General features: G+C 36.9%; 1 protein-coding gene across 1 annotated transcript in view; it reads left to right on the top strand.

Annotated features, from left to right (window-relative positions):
- CCDC158 (coiled-coil domain containing 158) overlaps positions 1-20076 on the top strand; it is a gene marked incomplete at both ends in the record, with an annotated part of 83668 nt that overhangs the window by 2962 nt on the left and 60630 nt on the right. Inside the window, 7 exons of the mRNA XM_082837596.1 lie at positions 3365-3582; positions 8762-8871; positions 8985-9312; positions 9675-9751; positions 11195-11305; positions 11931-12045; positions 18380-18499. Of these exons, the coding sequence (XP_082693722.1) occupies positions 3365-3582; positions 8762-8871; positions 8985-9312; positions 9675-9751; positions 11195-11305; positions 11931-12045; positions 18380-18499 (1079 nt within the window). The remainder of the gene's footprint in view (positions 1-3364; positions 3583-8761; positions 8872-8984; positions 9313-9674; positions 9752-11194; positions 11306-11930; positions 12046-18379; positions 18500-20076) is intronic.

Raw genomic sequence — 20076 nt, 5'->3', positions numbered from 1 at the left:
TTTAAATTTCCCCAGTTGTTCCAAAAAAAGTTTTACTTAGCGTTTTAAAAAATCTAGAGATCATGCACTGTGTTTCGTTGTTTGGTCTCTTTATTCTCTTTAAATCTGTAACCATCCTCCCTCCTTTTGTTGTTGTTGTTTCTCATAGCATTTTCCTTAAGAGTCCAGACCAGTTGTATTGTAGAATGTTCCACATTCTAGATTTTTTCTGATTGTTTCTCATGTTTAGATTCAGATGAAACTCATTTGGCAAGAGTTTTACATAGGTGACAATTTATACTTTTACATCATACTTTAGGGAACACATAATGCCAGATCCTGCTAATTTACAGTCATATTTTCTCCTTTACAATGAATAAGTAACCTATAGGATGGCCCTTTGAGACCTTGTGAATATCCTAGTACTAAATAACCTTCCATTCAGTGGTTTTAGCGTCAATTGAAGATCCTTGCCTGAATCAATTATTACATTGATGATTTCTAATTTTTTTTTTTTTTTTTTTTGCGGTACGCGGGCCTCTCACTGCTGTGGCCTCTACCGTTGCGGAGCACAGGCTCTGGACGCGCAGGCTCAGTGGCCATGGCTCACGGGCCCAGCCGCTCTGCGGCATGTGGGATCCTCCCGGACCGGGGCAGGAACCCGTGTCCCCTGCATCGGCAGGCGGACTCTCAACCACTGAGCCACCAGGGAAGCCCGATGATTTCTAATTTCACCATAGTTATTAGCATACATTTTTCAGGAAAGAAAAGCTTTTCTTTTATTATTATCACTCTAGATCCATAGGTTGTTTTTAATTCACAGTGCTATAATGTATTGTTGTCACTGTTGTTTTGATGCTCAGTTGTACCAAATTTGGCCAGCCCCTTTAAGCCAATTCTGTGTCTTTTTAAAACATGGCCCACTTCATTACTTTCTGGCACATCAGAATGTTCCAGGCTGTACTTTTCCTCCTGTTCCACCAGACCTGGAATCAGCTATTCACTAAAGAGCCCTGGTTCCTTCTAGTAGGAAATAGTATTCACACACCAAGATCTCGTGTGCTTATTGCTACTGAAGTGTCACTGTGTCTAGGAGTGTTCAGTGTCTAAAGCTTGGAATTAGATTTTTTTCCCTTCAGTTCACACTGGTAATTCTCAAATCCAGTACCACAGAGTTCTTCCTCATCTTCCCCCCATTCCATATCTGTATTTCCCTTACAGTGAAAACTCAAGTTTCCAACAACTTCAGTATGTTTACTTGTTTTCTCTCTTACACGGTACACACAAAATTGTTTCAGAATTGTAACGACACCTGTTATATTAACAGCTTACCTGCTAAGTTAAGTTCACGTGCAGTCAGGGTACTGTGTTCTAAAGTTATTTGAAAGGAACTATTTTCGCTGTGAGGTTATGTTATCAACTTACTGTACACTTAGGTTTATTTTTTTCTGTTAGTTTTCAATTTTATTTTTTGAATATGTATAACATGTATACGGCTCAAAAGTGAAAACTTTATAAAAAGGTATATTCAGTAGAGTCTTGCTGCCATCCCTATGTTTTCCATTCTGTTTCCACCCATCCCTATACTCCTATAGATAGCTGTTTTCATGAGATTCTGTCTTATTGTTCCAGTGTTTCTTTTGTGCAAAATTAAGCAAATGCCACACATACACACATATCCATATATGTACATACATATACACATACACGTACACTCTTGTTTCTCCTTTCTTACAAAGAAGAGGGAAATTAACCTCCCCCTATTTAAGGGAGGAGTAGCAAAGAATATGTGGACATATTTTAAAACCACTGCAAGTTTACTTTCTGGTCACAGATTATCTATATTTCTCTCACATGCAAAATATATTCACTTTCCTAAGAAGGCCCCTAATAGCCTGATCACACTACAGCACTCCCTGAAAGGCCAGAATACCTTTACCTAAATTAGATTCAAGTATGGATGAAACCCCTTAATTGTAATCCTTTAAATACAGCTCCTTGAGTAGAGGTCCTCATTATCTGAAGACTTGTGACACCCAACATGCAATGGTAGCCAGGCACAGGATAACCACTGTCCACTCCTATTGAGGAAGCAGTAAACAGGAAGCACATATGCACACAGTTCTGAAATCCAGCTGGGCACAGGCTGACCACTCAGGACTAGCTGATGGATTAGGACCCAGGCCTGGGGATAAGTCTCCATGGTTCCTGGCACCATCCACTGGACTCTTGGGTCTGACTCTGAGTTCTCCTCCCTTTTGCATGAAAGGTAGCATATGTTTCCAGCCGGGTGGCTTTTTTCAGCCTGCTTGTAGAAAAGCCTCTCTCCATCTCATACTGTCTCTGTCCCTCAGTTTAAGCCAGCGGTGGTTCTTGAAAATCTTCGTGTGTCTTCTGTGACTCTTACTGGGTTTTACCTCCTTTGTCTTCCTTTTAAACGTGAATATTTCCTCAGAGTGCTCTGCTTGATCCTCTTCTCTTCTCACTCTGTACGCTGCCCCTAGATGATCCCCTTGACTCCAAGGATTCATTAGAACTCATATGCTGTTGATTCCCAGAAGCTTATCTCTAAAGTAAAACACTCTCCCAGACTTCAAGTCCATGTACAGTATTTGCAAATCAACATCGTTACTTGGACGTTGCTGAAGCCGGAAACTGAAGAGAAATCTTTGATGTCTCCCTCTCTCTTACTTACCACATATATTTCTTAAATTCATGCCCTTGTTTCTAGCTCTGCTGTCTCTGCTTTAGGGCAGACCCTTGCCATGCCTTGCCTGAACTGTTGGAAGCCTTCTTCTACTTTGAGCTTCTACCTTCATTTTTATCCCCATCCAATGCATTCTCTACACTGAAGCCAGAGAGCCTTTTCAGAACACAAGTGTAGGTTATATTACCCCTATCTTCAAGTCCTTTAATGATTCCCTTGAGCTTTCACAATGAAATCCAAATTCCTTGGCATGACCACAAGGCCCTTCGTGATATGTCCTACATTTTCATTCTCATATCTGGCCACTACTTCCTTTCACCCATAGTATGCCACGCTGCTTCAAGACCCCTCGCCAATAATGATGCTGTTCCCACTGCCTGGAATGCTCTTCCTCTTCTCCTGTCTTCCAGACTAGTTGCTTCTTACTCATAGATGCTTCAAGACTAATTCAAATATCACTTGATCACTGTCAAGTAAAACTACCCCCTCCTCCCTAACCTGTTCCTCCTTTTTACCTTGTGTTCTTCTCTCTCAGAGACACTCTCACTTTTCTGTTTTCCCCATGAGACCTTGAGGTCCTTCAGGGTTCAATAAGGGAATCTACCTGGGATAATGTTTGCCACAAAATTATTTTATTATTAAGTTAATTAATTGGTTAATTAATTATTTAATATTTAGGTTCTTCAGGTTCATTTTTTATGTCATCTATTCGTGGAACAATAATTGAAAACACATCTTCAACTGGGACTTTGACGCAAATCCCTTTTTTCCCTAAATATGAAGTGGAACTTGATTCTCACAGAAAAGTCATTCCTTACCCTGGAAAGGAACACATTGAATGTGTTTTGGAAGAATATTCACATCAAGTCAAAGATTTGCAGAGAAGACTAAATGAAGTGAGTTACATTCTTTTCCTCCAGTATCTGATACCATTTTGGGGAGACAGTGAGGCACAGAGCTTTGGAATAGAACCCAAACTTTCTGGAAAAAAAACTTAATAATGGATCCATGGGACTTCCCTGGTGGTACAGTAGTTAAGAATTCACCCCCCAATGTAGGGGACATGGGTTCGATCCCTGGTCAGGGAACTAGATCCCAAATGCATACCACAACTAAGAGTTTACATGCCACAGCTAAGGAGCTCACCGGCCGCAGCTAAGACCCAGCACAAAATCACCAAAAATAAATAAGCAAAATTTTAAAAAATAATAATAATGGATTCATTGGTTAAACTTGTTAATTTGGCCTATGCCTTCTATTTCACTATTAAAAATTGGACTGATGAAAAGTCTACACACCCATTTGTCTTTTGTTAATAATAAGTCATAATGCCTTGTCTTAATGGTGTAATTTTTTTCCAGTTTTATTGAGCTATAATCAACATACAGCACTGCATAAGTTTAAGGTGTACAACATAATGAATTGACTTATATATATCATGAAATGATGACCACAATAAATCTACTTAACATTTATCATCTCATATAGATAAAAAAAAAAAAGAAAACAAATTTTTTTCCTAGTCATAAGAACTCTTAGGATTACTCTCTTAACAACTTTCATATATACCATATAACAGTGTTAATTGTAGTCATCATGTTGTACATTACATCCCCGGTACTTATGTTGTACCTTTTGATCACCTTCATCCAATTCCCCCTCTCCCCACATCCCTGTTTGGTAACCACAAATCTGATCTCTTTCTGTGTAAGTTTTTTTGGTTTTTTGTTTTTTAGATTCCACATGTAAGTAAGATCATATGATACTTGTGTTTCTCTGTCTGACGTATTTCACTTAGCATGATGCCCTCGGTGTCCATCCATGTTGTCGTAAATGGCAGGATTTCCTCCTTTTTGTGGCTGAATAATATTCCATTGTGTGTGTGTGTATATATACACACACATACATACATACCTCAACTTCTTTATCCATTCGTCTGTCAGGAGACACTTAGGTTGTTTCCATGTCTTGGCTATTATAAAGCATGCTGCTATGAACATGGGGGTGCAGGTATCGCTTCGACATAGTGTTTTCATTTCCTTTGGATATATTTCCAGAAGTGGAATTGCTGGATCATATGTTAGTTCTCTTCTTGACTTTTTAAGGATCCTCCATACTGTTTTCTGTAGTGGCTGCACCAGTTTTTTATAATCCCATCAGTAGTACACGAAGGTTCCCTTCTCTCCACATTCTCGCCAGCATTTGTTATCTCTTGCCTTTTTGATGTTAGCCATTCCAACAGGTGTGAGGTGATATCTCATTGTGGTTTTGATTTGCATTTTCCTAGTGATTAGTGGTATTGAGCATCTTTTCATGTGCCTGTTGGTCATTCGTATTTCTTCTTTGGAAAAATGTCTATTTGGATCCTTTGCCCGTTTTTAATTAGATTATTTGGATTTTTGCTGTTGAGTTGTATGAGTTCTTTATATATTTTGGATGTTAACCCCTTATCAGATATAGGATGTGCAAATACCATTTTCTCCCAATCCATAGGTTGTCGTTTTCATTTTGTTAATTGTTTCTTTTGCTGTGCTCTTGGTGTAATCTTAGTGAAACTTGAATAGCTCAAAATGTTATAATTAATGACATTCATCTATAATTATAATTAGTAGTTGGTTCAGGCCTGCTGTCCTGCTTTCATGATACCTGGTTTTTCTTTACAAAGCAGTTGGTAGGGGGTCGGTTTTTAGATGCATGTGTATACACGATAGCTAAGTAGTGTATAGAAGTTATTCGATAAAAATTTCAAGTGGACCTTGTGTAGAATGAAGCTGGCTTTAGTCAGCTTTACAGCTGCATGTTGGATCCTGATAGTCTATAGCCTAGAAGTCAAACTCATACAAAGGCCTTTGTGATCGAATATTTTTCGCTGTACATTTTAGCCTCTTCAGCTACCTGTTCCCTATATGTACCCTCCATTCTAGCGACATCACTCTTCCCTGGATGTGCCATTCTGTTCTAGACCTTCATGCCTTTGCCCAAGTCATTTCCTCTTCTCTGCCTGTCTACCTGTTAAATTCTTATTATCCATCAAGACTCAGCTCAAGCATTTCCTTCTCTGAAGCCTTTCCTCTAGACACAAGTAGGTGTGTTCTCCTCTGTACACTTGTTGCTCTTCATACACACGTCTATTGTAGTATTTAGTACGTTTTATTATATTCATTAACGGATTGTTCTACTTCATCAGAATGTGTGAGCACTTAAAAAAATAACTATAAATTTATTAAGTGCTGAAAATGAGATACCATTGTATTATGTAGAGGGGATGCAAAGATGAATAAGATAGGACTCATAAGGAGTTCATAGTCTTGAAGGGGGCCTGGCATATAAACAAATAATGACAATACTTTATGATAAGTGCACTAAAGAGATGGATTGATGATAGATAGATAGATGAAACACAGAGGTACCAATGAGGAAAAGAAGCAATGTCAGTTAATTTTCCAAGTCTATCCTCTGGCGGAGTATGTGACACTTGACTGGCTCCCAATAAATTAGTTAAATCAGTAAATAAATAACAGGGCTATTTGGGTACTTATAATATTTATCGCAAACCTCCTATGTAACAGATACTATGCTAGGTACTGGATATATAAAAATGGAAAAGTTGTGGTCCTTTTTATGTACACATTTACAGTCTTATAGCTGAGATATTTAAAATAGAAAATGATAGTAACAGGACATGTATGCTACAGTAGGGGTAAGCGGTGATGCTAAATCTAATCAATCCTTTACATTCCTTGTCTTACTTGACTTTCCAACAACATTTGACACACATGTCAATTCTCTTCCTCTTGAAGTGCTCTTTTCTCTTAGGTCTCATGGAAACACACTCTCCTGATTTTCCTCCAGCTCATTCTTTTTCAGTTTCTTATTCCAGCAAAACCCTCCATAGACAGTAATAGTGATTCCCATAGCTTCTGTTGCCATTTATATGTAAGTGAATGTTCAGTTTATATTTCTGGTCAGACCTCTTAACTGGTCTCCACACCAGTTAGTGTACCTGTGTTCCTACTGGACATTTCTACTTGAAATGTTTCTCAGGCTCCATAAACTCAACATTTCCAGTTGCATACCTGAACTTTCCCCCAAACCTTTCTTCTAGCTGTATAGGGTGCCACATTTATATTGTTGCACAGGGCAAAAACCTGATTCATTCCTGATACCTCTTCATTTTCCCTGACATCCACTTTACTACCAAGTCCATCCAGTGTACCACATATATATTTCTCAAATATGGAAATGTTTTCATTTCCACTGTTACCATCCAAAGTTCAGACTACTCTAGCCGTTCACCTGGACTATTAGAAAAGAAGGTAAAGGATCTTACCTTATATTGACTATATAAACATTGTCAACTGCAGAATTAGGTAGTAACCTATTATATTTCCTTTCCTGTGTAATGTTTGTTTTTCCTGTGGTTCCTAATTGCCTTGCTTTTTCCTTATACTATTGATATTTACCTTTATCATATCCTCATTAAAAAATTATTATATAGGTTTTCTATCAAACCTCCTTTAACCCAGGACCCTTTAGGAGTTCTTCTGTCTAGTCTCGATGAGTTTCTTCTTAGGTCTGCTGTATAGATATTTTCTTGGGATTCCTATCACTGCTTTCCTGGTTGAATTCATGATTTCCAGGATTCACTGTTTTCTTTTTTCCTCTTTCTTGATTTATTTCTTCATTTAGTCAAAACACATCTTTAGAAACTTTTAAGAAGTATATGGGACATACATTATATGAATTTTTTCATTCTGATAATGACTTAAGCTGGATAAAGCTGAAAGTTATTTTCTCTCAGTCCTTTGAAAATATTGTGTGCCCTTGCACAGACTGAGAAGATGTCTATCTGATTCTTGTTCCTTTGTAGATGATATGTTTTTACTTAATTGGGGTCCACCTTTGGAAACTTTAGGGTCTTTATCTCTGAAATTCCACTATGATGTTCTTAAGTGTGGATTTTTGTTTTTTCCTTCCCTGTGCTAGTACCAAAAGGGACTCAGTGGACCCTTTTGGCCTGCAGATTTGTGCCCTTCAGCTTTGAGGAATTCAGGTTTTTTTGGTTTCTTTTTTCTTTGATAGTTTTTTTCTGTTTTCTCAATTCTCTCTTTCTGAAGCTCCTGTTAGTCAGATATTAGCTCCTAGGTTGAACCTCTAAATCTCTTACCTTTTCTTTCAAAATTTTTGTCTACTTTTTTACTTTTGGGGTGCATTTCTTGACTTGTATCATTTCTATTGCAACTTTTTAGTTTGCAACCATATTTTTAATTTCCAAGAACTCTCTCTTCTCCTCTGATCACTTCTCTGACACAGTGTCCTGTTCTTACTTTACAGCAAAAATGTCTCTCAAACTTCTCTGCAATACAAGTTTTTGGAAGTGTTCTTCCACTGTTGCATTATCTCTTTTTGTTTCTTTGGATCTTTTTTCCTGAGTATTTGCTCATTTGTTTAATCTTGGTCTCTTTTTTATTTTGTAATCTTCCTTCAAGTGTTCAGTGGTTTTTGGCTTTTTGTTCATACTCAAGAATGAACAGTAAAAAAACTGATGGCAGTCTCCCTGAGGGCAGAACTTGATGGCTTTACTTTGGGATAATTAGGTGGGTCATCAACCATTGTGCTGGGAGATCGCTCAGTGCCTGATTTTGAGATCTTTGTGAATTTCTTTGTAGTAGAACACCTTGATTTTTGAATGGTAGTTGTCTGCTGCCAAGTTTTTTAAGTCAGTTGGAGGCAGAGGTTGACTTTTCTATATACACAATTTCCACCAATTCTCATGTCCTCGGGAATAGAGTTTATTTCTATCTCTGTCTTGAACCAGAGTCAGATTTGTTCTAGGAACGGTGTTTTGGTTGTAACGTGAATGGATTGAAAGAGGGCAAGGTTGAGACAGTGAGACTAAGGTATTCAAAAAACCTAGGTGAGAAATGATTAATTAGGCCCCGAACAATGGTGAAGGGGGAAGGAAGTACACATAAAAATAAATCATTGATATATAGATTTTTGGAAATTATTAGCTATAAGGAAATACGTTCCTCTAATGAAAACTAATTTGCAGGACTTTTTTTTTTTTTTCAGAGCAATGAATTGCATGAGAAACAAACATTTTACTTAAGACAGTCAGTCATTGGTTTGCAAACAAAACTTAAAGAGATGCAGATGGAGAGAGATGCCATGGCTGACATCAGGTTGGGATTCGTTACCTGATATTATCTTAAAGTTTTACTCTTTGTAGTGTAAAATCACTTGTGTGAATCTGAGTTTTATCAGTATTATTTCTTCTCTTTCATTTATTTCCTAGACGAAGAGAGAGTCAGTCCCAGGAGGATTTAAGAAATCAGCTTCAAAATACCATTCATGAACTTGAAGCTGCCAAATGCCTTAAGGATGATATGCTGAAAGACAGCAACACACAGATAGAGCAGCTAAGAAAGACGATGCTCGGTCATGAGCGAGTGCTTCAAGAAATTCGATCAGTCCTAGTTGACTTTGAAGAAGCCTCAGGCAAGAAAATATATGACCATGACAGCATATCTACCATCCACTTCCGCAGCATGGGCTCAGCTATTAGTAAAATCCTAAGAGAATTAGACACAGAGATTTCTTATCTTAAAGGGAGGATATTTCCAGTAAGTGGTGAGAACACTACATCCATATTGTATTAAAATTCATTAAGACAATAGTATTTAGGCATACAATTTTTGAAACTCTTCCAAGTAAGCCAAGTTCTCATTTTTGTTCTCTAAAATAGCAGAAGTTACTTCCACAATGATCTTTGTTAATAATGGGAACTAACTCGACTTATCTGTGTAGTTACGTGAGAGTATAGCCAACGTAAAAGATCTAATAAAATACAGCGATAGAATGTATCTGATTTTAGCATTGCTTCTGTTTGCATCTTTCTAAGGCATTCCTTTTGTTGGAAAATCTCTAAATTTTCCAAGCTTTAGATTTACCAATTCCTAAATCAGTATCTCTTTATTATAACCAGGTAGAGGATCAGCTTGAAACACTGAAATCTGAATCACAGAACAAAATAGAGCTACTACTTCAACAACATCAAAATAGGTAGGTTTCTGAGGTATAGAACAGGGGTCTCCAACCCCTGGGCCACGGACTGATAGTGGTCTGTGGCCTGTTAGGAACTGGGCTGCACAGCAGGAGGTGAGTGGTTGTGAGCGAGTGAAGCTTCATTTGTATTTACAGCCGCTCCCCATGGCTCGCATTACCGCCTGAGCCCCGCCTCCTGTCAGATCTGCCGTGGCATTAGATTCTCATAGGAGCGCAAACCCTACTGTGAACCTCGCATGCGAGAGATCTAGGTTGCGTGCTCCTTGTGAGAATCTAATGCCTGATGATCTGGGGTGGAGCTGAGGCGGTGGTGCTAGTGCTGGGGAGCGGCTGCAAATACAGATTATCATTAGCAGAGAGGTTTGACTGCACAGGGACCATAATAAATCAATTGGAAAACAAGCTCAGGGATCCCACTGATTCTGTATTATGGTGAGTTGTATAATTATTTCATTATATATTACAATGTAGTAATAATAGAAATAAAGTGCATAATAAATGTAATGTACCTGAATCATCCCCAAACCATTCCTCCCCCGCAGCCCCAGTCCATGGAAAAATTATCTTCCATGAAACCAGTCCCTGGTGCCAAAAAGGTTGGGGAACACTGGTATAGAAGATCGTAGTGAAACTATACCACAAGTCTATAATCTCTCATCAGCAATTCCAAAATCTATAAAGCTCTAAAGCACAGAATCCTTTTTTCATAGATTTGTGGCAAACTCACGTTAAAGAAAAAATTATTCTGACACGTGTTTAAAAAGTAGGGAAGACCTTATTGAAGACTGTTGCAACAGGAGTTTGCGTTAGAGAGTGATGAGGCTCAACTCCCAATACAAGGGCAAACGGAGATTCATAGCCAAGAAGCAGGGTGAGGGGTTCAGTGGATAGAAAATTGCTAGGAGGAGGCGTCGAGGTGAGAGGCTTCTTACTAAACGGACTTAGCGAGCTTCATACTAAGCCTGGGCTTCTTACTAAGTGGGCTGGAGGCACAGACTGCCGAGAGGAGTCTGACTAAAGCTTGGTCAAAGTTAGAGTCTTTGTCACTCATTTGTTGGGAAAGCCTGAGCTAATGTAAAGCTTTTTATAGCCTTTATGAGTTACCGTGAATATTTAAAAACCTACTGTTGTATTAGTAATGTCTGGCTTCTAGGACACTTCCCTAGATCTCTCTGGGGATGTCACATGATATTTAGTACTGTTATTTATCACCACTGTAAAATTTTTTAAAAAAAATCTGAATCCTAAAACCTAACTGCCCCCAAAGGACTTGGATAAAGGATTCTGGATCTAATTTACATACTTGTTACAAAAAGAATAACATATTCAAAGCTAAAACAAAATACTAAATTTGAGAGTGTTGACAATCATTAATATTTAGAATAATTCATTGTCAGGCAACATCTGTATCAAATAACAATCACCACATTCTTTTTATAGGATTGAGCAGTTAATCAGTGAATATGAAATTGAAAAAGCAGGACTTACTGAGAAAGCTAGCAGTGCTCGGAGCCAAGCCAGTAGTATCCAAAGTCAACTGGAAATCATTCAGTATGTGTGTCCTGGTGGTTTGAAATTGATAGTCATTTATCTTCATTTTATTTTTATCAATTTTTTGTTCTAAGATCTTCTCAGAAATTAATAATAGATTCTACAGGAAAGTAAAACTTTTCTAACATTCAAAGAAACAGAAAAGATTACTTAACATGTAGATAATACTTTATAACCATATCAGAAGTATTAGGGCAAGTATTTGGGCCTCTTGGGACGGGATGTTTTAGATATTGTCTACATTTCAAACGATAGGATAAAACAAACACACACTATATATGTGTGTGTGTATGTATAAATATACATAAATTATATATATATACATATAAATAACTTTATAGTTTGAGCTCCTGTGTTGAAACTTTTTATATGGACATTTTTAGTCGTACACAAAGGTATAGAGAAAATTGTGTAATGAACTCCTATGTATACATCACCTACCTTTAACAGTTAACATCTTTGAACTTAATCTTTTAATAAGCAGTTCTGGAAAATAAAAGACTATTGGCCTAATAATGCCATATTAAATAATTAGTGGAAGTATCTAAAAGCTAGAGAACCCTTAGGTATCACACTTACTCTTAGTCTGCTATTTGCTGTTATTCCCCTTTTAAACCCTTTTTAGAGAACAAGCAAGAAACCAAAATTCAATGTATACGCGTCAACTCAGTGACCTGGAATCTACCGTTTCTCAGCTACGTTCTGAATTAAGGGAAGCCAAAAGGATATATGAAGACAAAGTGAGTTTAGATTTTGCTGCTCTACTTCCAGCGACTATTATACACAGAATCAGTTATATAGTTTTTAATGGTTTATTTGAAAATGAGGAATTAAAGCAATCATTTAAAATTAAAAGCAGTTTATAAGATGGGTGCTAAATAGCTACATGTTAAATTACTATAGAAAAACAGTTTTTAAGTTGTTTGCTCAAATTAATTGATTCTTAGAAAAGTTTTTTGCATCCTTCAAGTAAGTTTCTAAAAAGTGAATAATAAGGCCATTTTAATTACTTTTACAAGGCTTAGCTTTAGCAGGTACTTTGGTACCAGCTGGTCTCCCCGACCACTGAACGTTTTGGGGCCTAACCTCCTCTCTTACTTCAGCTCCTCCTTATTAATCATTGTGCGGCTAGCAAACTGAGTTCCCTTCAAGATTAGGCCGAATAAAAAATAATTAGGAAGCTAAATCTTCATTTCTCATCACACAGTTCCTATTGAAACTAGATATTAATATTTACTGCAATATTCTGTTCTCTCCCTGTCTATAGCTAAAGACAAGCTATTCGTTATCATTATCAACCATTTTTCTGGAGCTTAGGTTTTTGTTAATTTCAAGGACACAAAGTAGTGTCCTGTTTTGTGAATGCCACCTTTCATCTCCAAAATGTCCTGGACTCTGGAAGATAAATTCTACGTATAATCATCCTGTCTATAAGAGAACCTACAGTTCTAACCACTTGTAGTTAATTTCCTACTCCTTAGTTGATTGGGAAGAAATAGAGTATAAGGAAGCTGCCAGATTTTCTTTATAAAATAATCCAGTTCTACAGGGTAACAGTACAAGAAAAAAGCTCCTTATGGGAAGAAGCAATTGAATATTGCAGCACTAACTCTTCCAGATATTTTCCTGCCTTTGAGCAACCCCTCCTGTAATTACCACTGTCACCCATTTGCTGGCCACAGGAGGGGGCTGTTTCTCCTCGGTTCTCAACTTTAAAGACCTCAACTTTAATTCGTTGTGGCACGGCTGAAAGAAGAATGGAAAATTTAGACATATTTACTATAAAAGTCTAAACAATAAAGAGTAACATGAAACTATATAATCTCAGTTATGAGATTTGGATCCTCTACAGGGACTTTCAAACATTTTTGATCACTACCCACAGCAAGAAATATAGTTTACCATATAATCTAGTACACACATACAACTGAAGCACACTTCACAAAACAATACTTACCCCTATTACTTAAGATGCTGGCTCTTTTCTGTTTTCTTCAGATACTGATTTGATGCTCACTAAGTTGACTTCGTTTTTCACTGCTGGGTTGCAGTGTGAATAACACTGCTCTCCAAGACCTCTTCCTTAGCTCGTGGCCTAGATTCTTGTATCAAGGTCATTTCAACAACAGCCACCTGGAAGCAGCCTTGAGGAACCTTAGACTTCTTAAAGGCTAAACCCAAGAAACAAAAGCCCAGAGAGAAATATTTGCTCTTTACTGCTTCTCTGAGGCCTGCTTTTTGTGTTCTAGCTTCTTTCCTCAGGGTGAACTTTTCCCCTGAAGACTGATAGCAGGAATATCGATCGAACCCATTCTGGGCAGATCAAGCCTACACAAAAGGCCTTGATCTCACCCTATAGGATGGTAATGATTTCAATACAGCGTGGGGTAGAAAGATGCTTCACTTTACTACTCAGGTTGAGTGGAGGTAGGCACCTTGGCCAAGCTGAGCACTGACGATCCAACAGTGAGAAAGGAAATAGGAGAGCTGCTGTACTATAGTACAGTACAATAACCGATATTCATCATACTCAAACCATTTTGAAAAGACTATTCATTGTTTATTGACAAATTAAACCCTTTGAAAAGCCACCAAGTACTAAATAAAACTCAACTCACCTGTTTGTCTTACATAATTTGAAATTGATATAGCTTTCCATTTGTAATGTTGCTTGGAAAGATGACCCCTTCATAAGCTATCACCCATTGCTAATCTGCACATGGTCTGATATATAGCATCATGCTGATCAACTCTAAATTTGGGCATGGTAGGAAATTTTAACAAATACTGACATCTAAACAATACAAAAATAGTTTTGGTTTTTATAAACGTCTATCTCTTTAGCATTCTAGAAGCATAAGCATCCAGATGAATGCCTGCAAACCTTTTATATGAGTGTTTTGAGGTCATATAGATACAAACATAATACTAAAATCATTGTCTTACTTTGCTCTAATGTAAACAATGGATCACCAAGAATTTCGACAGTCTTAAACAGTCAACATTATTGGAAATAAGGGGGGCATATTAGTTTAATTAATTTTAATCCAGATCGTTGAGATTTGTAATAAAGCATATTGAACCTAACTGAGTTGGCACCTAGATGATGGTTAACAAGGGTCTCTTAACAGTAACTCCCTTTAGTGAAGGAACACTGAGAGATGATTACCCTGCCATGTAAATATAGATTTGAATATACTCCGACCTGAAAGGCATTAATAATACATGGCAGGGCTTCCCTGGTGGCGCAGTGGTTGAGAGTCCGCCTGCCGATGCAGGGGACACGGGTTCGTGCCCCGGTCCGGGAGGATCCCACATGCCGCGGAGCGGCTGGGCCCGTGAGCCGTGGCCGCTGAGCCTGCGCGTCCGGAGCCTGTGCTCCGCAACGGGAGAGGCCACAACAGTGAGAGGCCAGCGTACCACACACACACACACACAAAAATAATAATACATGGCATAACTGAGCAAAGAAGATCAAGCAAGTTAGCAAAAGTATTTCAGTTTGGGTTCATGAAAAATTCTATTGTTATGAAATGTTTTTGTTGTAATAAATCGAATATAGAATTTTTAAAGACAGATTCTTTTGTTAATTTCTTTTATTTTTCATGTACCTTGACTTTACATTGCTAAAGCCTATTAAAACTTTAAAATATATTTTATTTTCCACTGCTTCAGTGCACATTTTCGTATATCCTATCCGAATAACAATAAGGAAAAAATACTTAAAAGCTATGATTAAAAGTGAGGTTTGTGAGAAAAGAGACTTATAAGGGTATGTTGATATTACACATCAACATATTTTATGAGAGGCAGGCAGTATTACTATTTTCTCCTGAGGTCAGATTCCTTCAGAACAAAAGTATTTATTATTTTTAAAAAACTGATGACAGGTCTGAACAAAACTTTCCCAACTAAAATGCATAAGTTTAGAGAAAACTTGTTTAGGAGGGCAGTGTTTCTCTTCAGATCATATTGATGAAAATAGAAATTGTGTTTCAAAGAACATTTTAGACGTAGCCTTCAGACATACAAAAGTGTTTTACTGTAATGTTTTTTCTATTCTTCTCTTTCCATTTTAGGAGAACCTCCAGAATTCCCCTTTACGAAATTGGACCAGTAGAAGCTGTCACTATTGGCTCTGTAGATTTGGCTTTACTCTTAACTTTCGCTTTTTGACAACAAAAATATCTCATGATCTTGATTCTAAGTTTATTTTTCCTACTTTGAAAGCATTTGGGGCTGAATTTCATACTCAAAAAGTAAAGATTTAGTAGCACTGGCTGGAGCTATCTACTGTGCGGGAAGATTCTGTGCAAACCTCTTTGCATAGTTCTGCCAATGCACCTCCATGCTCACCTGCAGCATCCCTTATTACCCCATAACTGTGTCTTTTTGAGCACAGAAAACAAAAGATACAATTTGGCATGATTGGTGATACCTAAAATCACTGTAAGATTTAGAATGAGATCCCAGTACCGATTTGTCCAGTGATCCAAAACAAAAAGTAGATTCATAGATGGTGAAAGGGAAAACCAGTGCTGCTATTTAAAAAGAAAAAGAAAAAACCTTTACTATATCTCAGATGTCAGTATTTATTCTGGACATTTTAAAAGGCTTTTCTTTATAGTGTTTTTAACAGCGGTTTGTATCAGCTCAGCTGCTACTTCAATGGTTTTCCCTTTCACTCTCCATTTATCTTTTTGAATGATTAATTAATATAAATATTTTTACTCTAAAAAGTGAAAGGTAAAAGCAGAGCTATAGCAGTTGAGTCAGTACTGACAACTACAAAACAAGTGTTCCTGCAGGGGTCTGGAGGAACTTCTGATACTTAGAAAGTTACGAGTTGACTCCTTTTCTTTTCTTTTTAAAATTTTGGCCTCACAGATTTTAACATCAAATGGTTACCCAGGATTTCTTAAAAAGTGAAAACAGACATAAAATAGCAAGTCTTAATTGAAGCTTTTAAAGCGCATATACAAATACTTTGCTCAAAGACAGAAACGGTTTTACACCAGACTAGGAGTAGAAGATGTTTGTTTTAGTCATATGAGTAACTTTTCAAGTGGAAGGTGTTCTTTTTAAATTTATAGCTCAGAATATGTTTCCTTTGACCATATTTTGTTTCCAAAGACAGGTGGAAAAGATAGAATTTCAGCTTCATTAAAACTGTTCTTCTTGTGTTAAAAAGTATTAGTAGCAGAATTGAAAGGAATTTAAAAGATCATCTAGAATACTCTTTTCAAATTATTGGTGAAAAATGTATAATTTAGACTCAAATTATAGGCTCAGAGAGCTTATGTGACAGAAGCTGGTTCAGAACCCAAGGTGTTTGACTCTTAGTAAGATCACATTTCCTGTCTGATCACATTTGTCTACCCAAAGTGAAAGTTTATGGGTTTTTTCCTAACTATTCCTACTGTCTTTACTAAGTGTGCTGAGTTAGTCTTTCCCAACAATAAAAGAGCTGAAGAGGTTATATCAACTGACATTATTCATTCATTTATCTTAGGAAGCTACTTGTGCCACAGAGGGTGAATTGTTGTAGGGCTTTTTTCTGTGTATGCCCCCAAAGGAGCACAAGAGTGGAAGTACTTCTTTATAGGATTATGAGAATCTCTGAGCACATTTCAGTCGGTCACCTAATGTTTTATTTTATCTAATTCCTGTGAAATACTTTTTTTATATATAACATGCAGTCAAATACAGAGTCAGTTTTAAAATATATCCAATGTATATATTAAAATTTATATTCCAGTCCCTGTAGGCTGTAATACTACTCTGTTGAATTTGAACCTGTTTGATAGTCCTGTATTAGTATTTTCTTAAGTCATGTATGTATGTATGTATAAAGATATATATATATATACACACACACACAGAGATAACTTCTAAGTATTCATACTTACCATTTATCAAAGAGATAGTTGCATATATGTGTTTATATATAATGTGCTTAATAAGTGTGTACTGAATTAATAAATAAAGATCTTAAATGAACTTAGTCCAGTTTAAAATAGTCATTAAGAAAAAGTTAGTCTTGCTCATATGTTCTTTAAGAAGGTTTAATCCCAGTTGCGTCCAAACCAATCAATAAGTTTTATCCTTGACAGTAGATTTGGAAGCCTGTTCAATAGATGCCTTAGCAGTAGGAAGGGATGTGTAACATTTATGCAGACATGAAAGATTTGTTATTACTGAAAAGTGGATGACGAAATATTATTGTAGGTATCACATTAAAGATCAGGGATTACTACATATCACTAAGTATCAGTAGTTTTTCATTATTTTAATATCTGTGTCTAAGTTATGAGTTTGTACAGCTGTGCCGGAATCTAAATCTACATTGTCTGAGACCTTAACCTTCTAGCCTGCACTGCACCTCCAGGTTAAGAGCTGTAGGGATGCTGTTAGCAGCTATGGCCCTTCTGGCATATGTCATAGAAATGCACAGTCACACAGATGAAACAGCTGCCCGTCTGTAAGAGAAAAATACACCTATAACAATCCTTTAAAATTGGTATTCTTATCCCATTTTATAGTTGTAGGAATTGAGGATTGTAATATAACTTCACTTATTCTTGCAAAATAGGGTGATTATATAATAATGACAGTAACTATAAACTTGTTGTTACCATTTATTCTTTTATATTCAATGCCTTTTATTACTGACACTGATATTCTGAAACAAAATCGCTCTTCTAAGTATAATATAGTTAATTTATGTGGGCTCTGCAGAATGTTATTTATGCTACATCAAGCTTCCTTAAATACCAAATTATAGAACACATATTCACAGAAGATAAATCTTGAATAGTATGAAAATGAGAGTGATGCATTACAGACCATGGCTTAACCCAACAGTACCAAGTATTTCATTTTGGTCCGTTTGTCTGGCTAAATTCTACGTAGATCTTAACTTTAGAAAACTTCGCAAAATACATCACAATAAACTTTATTTTTGCCCCCCAAATAATACCATTGCCCCAACATAATACCATTTGTTTTCCAAAGACTCTATTTATTTTATATTACTCATTGACGTAGCCAGACTGATTTGTGCTTTCCTTTTAGATAGAAGAGCTGGAGAAGCAGTTAGTTCTTGCGAACTCAGAACTAATGGAAGCACGGACGGAACGTGATCAGTTCAGTGAGGAATCTGGAAATCTGGACGATAAACTTCAAAAGCTCTTGGCAAGTTGATGATTTGAAATATGAATGAGATTAATTCTGGGAAATTTTTACCACAATAGTTCACAAAACTAGTTTCATTTGTAAAATTACAAATTTTACAACATAGTTGTACATTTATACACAGCACAATATCCTAGACACTACTCAAGTTTTACATATAAAATACAGTATTCTACACTTTAAGCAGAACTGTTAGGGCTTAAAAGTTAGGTGAAGCCGATCTTCAAACACCCATAGTCTTTCTTTTTTTTTTTTTTTGTTTTGTTTTATGACAGTTTATTGAGTATTTTTAAACAATTGTATTTTTTTCATTCCAGAAGTTCTATTTGCTTTTTTTTTTTTAACATCTTTATTGGGGTATAATTGCTTTACAATGGTTTGTTAGTTTCTGCTTTATAACAAAGTGAATCAGTTATACATATACATATGTTCCCATATGTCTTCCCTCTTGCGTCTCCCTCCCTCCCACCCTCCCTATCCCACCCCTCCAGGCTGTCACAAAGCACCAAGCCAATATCCCTGTGCCATGCGGCTGCTTCCCACTAGCTATCTACCTTACTACGTTTGTTAGTGTGTATATGCCCATGACTCTCTCTCACCCTGTCACAGCTCACCCTTCCCCCTCCCCATAACCTCAAGTCCGTTCTCTAGGAGGTCTGCGTCTTTATTCCTGCTTTACCCCTAGGTTCTTCATGACATTTTTTTTCTTAAATTCCATATATATGTGTTAGCATACGGTATTTGTCTTTTTCTTTCTGACTTACTTCACTCTGTATGACAGACTCTAGGTCTATCCACCTCATTACAAATAGCTCAATTTCGTTTCTTTTTATGGCTGAGTAATATTCCATTGTATATATGTGCCACATCTTCTTTATCCATTCATCCGATGATGGGCTCTTAGGTTGTTTCCATCTCCGGGCTATTGTAAATAGAGCTGCAATGAACATTTTGGTACATGACTCTTTTTGAATTTTGGTTTTCTCAGGGTATATGCCCAGTAGTGGGATTGCTGGGTCATATGGTAGTTCTATTTGTAGTTTTTTAAGGAACCTCCATACTGTTCTCCATAGTGGCTGAACCAATTCACATTCCCACCAGCAGTGCAAGAATGTTCCCTTTTCTCCACACCCTCTCCAGCATTTATTGTTTGTAGATTTTTTGATGATGGCCATTCTGACTGGTGTGAGATGATATCTCATTGTAGTTTTGATTTGCATTTCTCTAATGATTAATGATGTTGAGCATTCTTTCATGTGTCAAACACCCATAGTCTTTCAATTAGGTACTGTGTTCTGCTAAATTGAAATAATGTTGAGTGTTCGTTTCAAAGCCAAACAACATCCAAAACACAAATCATGTATAAAGAAAATTTAAATGCAAGTTCAGGTAAAAAAAATTTTTTTAGAAGGAAAGAAAAGAGGATTCTGAGAGTAGTGAACCAGATTCTGCCCTCTGTTTAGGGGTACGACAGGCTGAGAAGTTTAGGAAAGGAGACGTTAGTACCCCTTCGTGTGATATTTATTAGAGGTCCTATAGAATAGGGTTCTTTTCTCCCCACCCAACCTTATTCCAGG

The sequence above is a fragment of the Leucopleurus acutus genome (assembly GCF_964270905.1).
Source record: "Leucopleurus acutus genome assembly, chromosome: 4".
NCBI lineage: Eukaryota > Metazoa > Chordata > Mammalia > Artiodactyla > Delphinidae > Leucopleurus > Leucopleurus acutus.
Note: the sequence above shows the minus strand (reverse complement) of the source record. Positions and strands in the feature narration are given on the sequence as shown.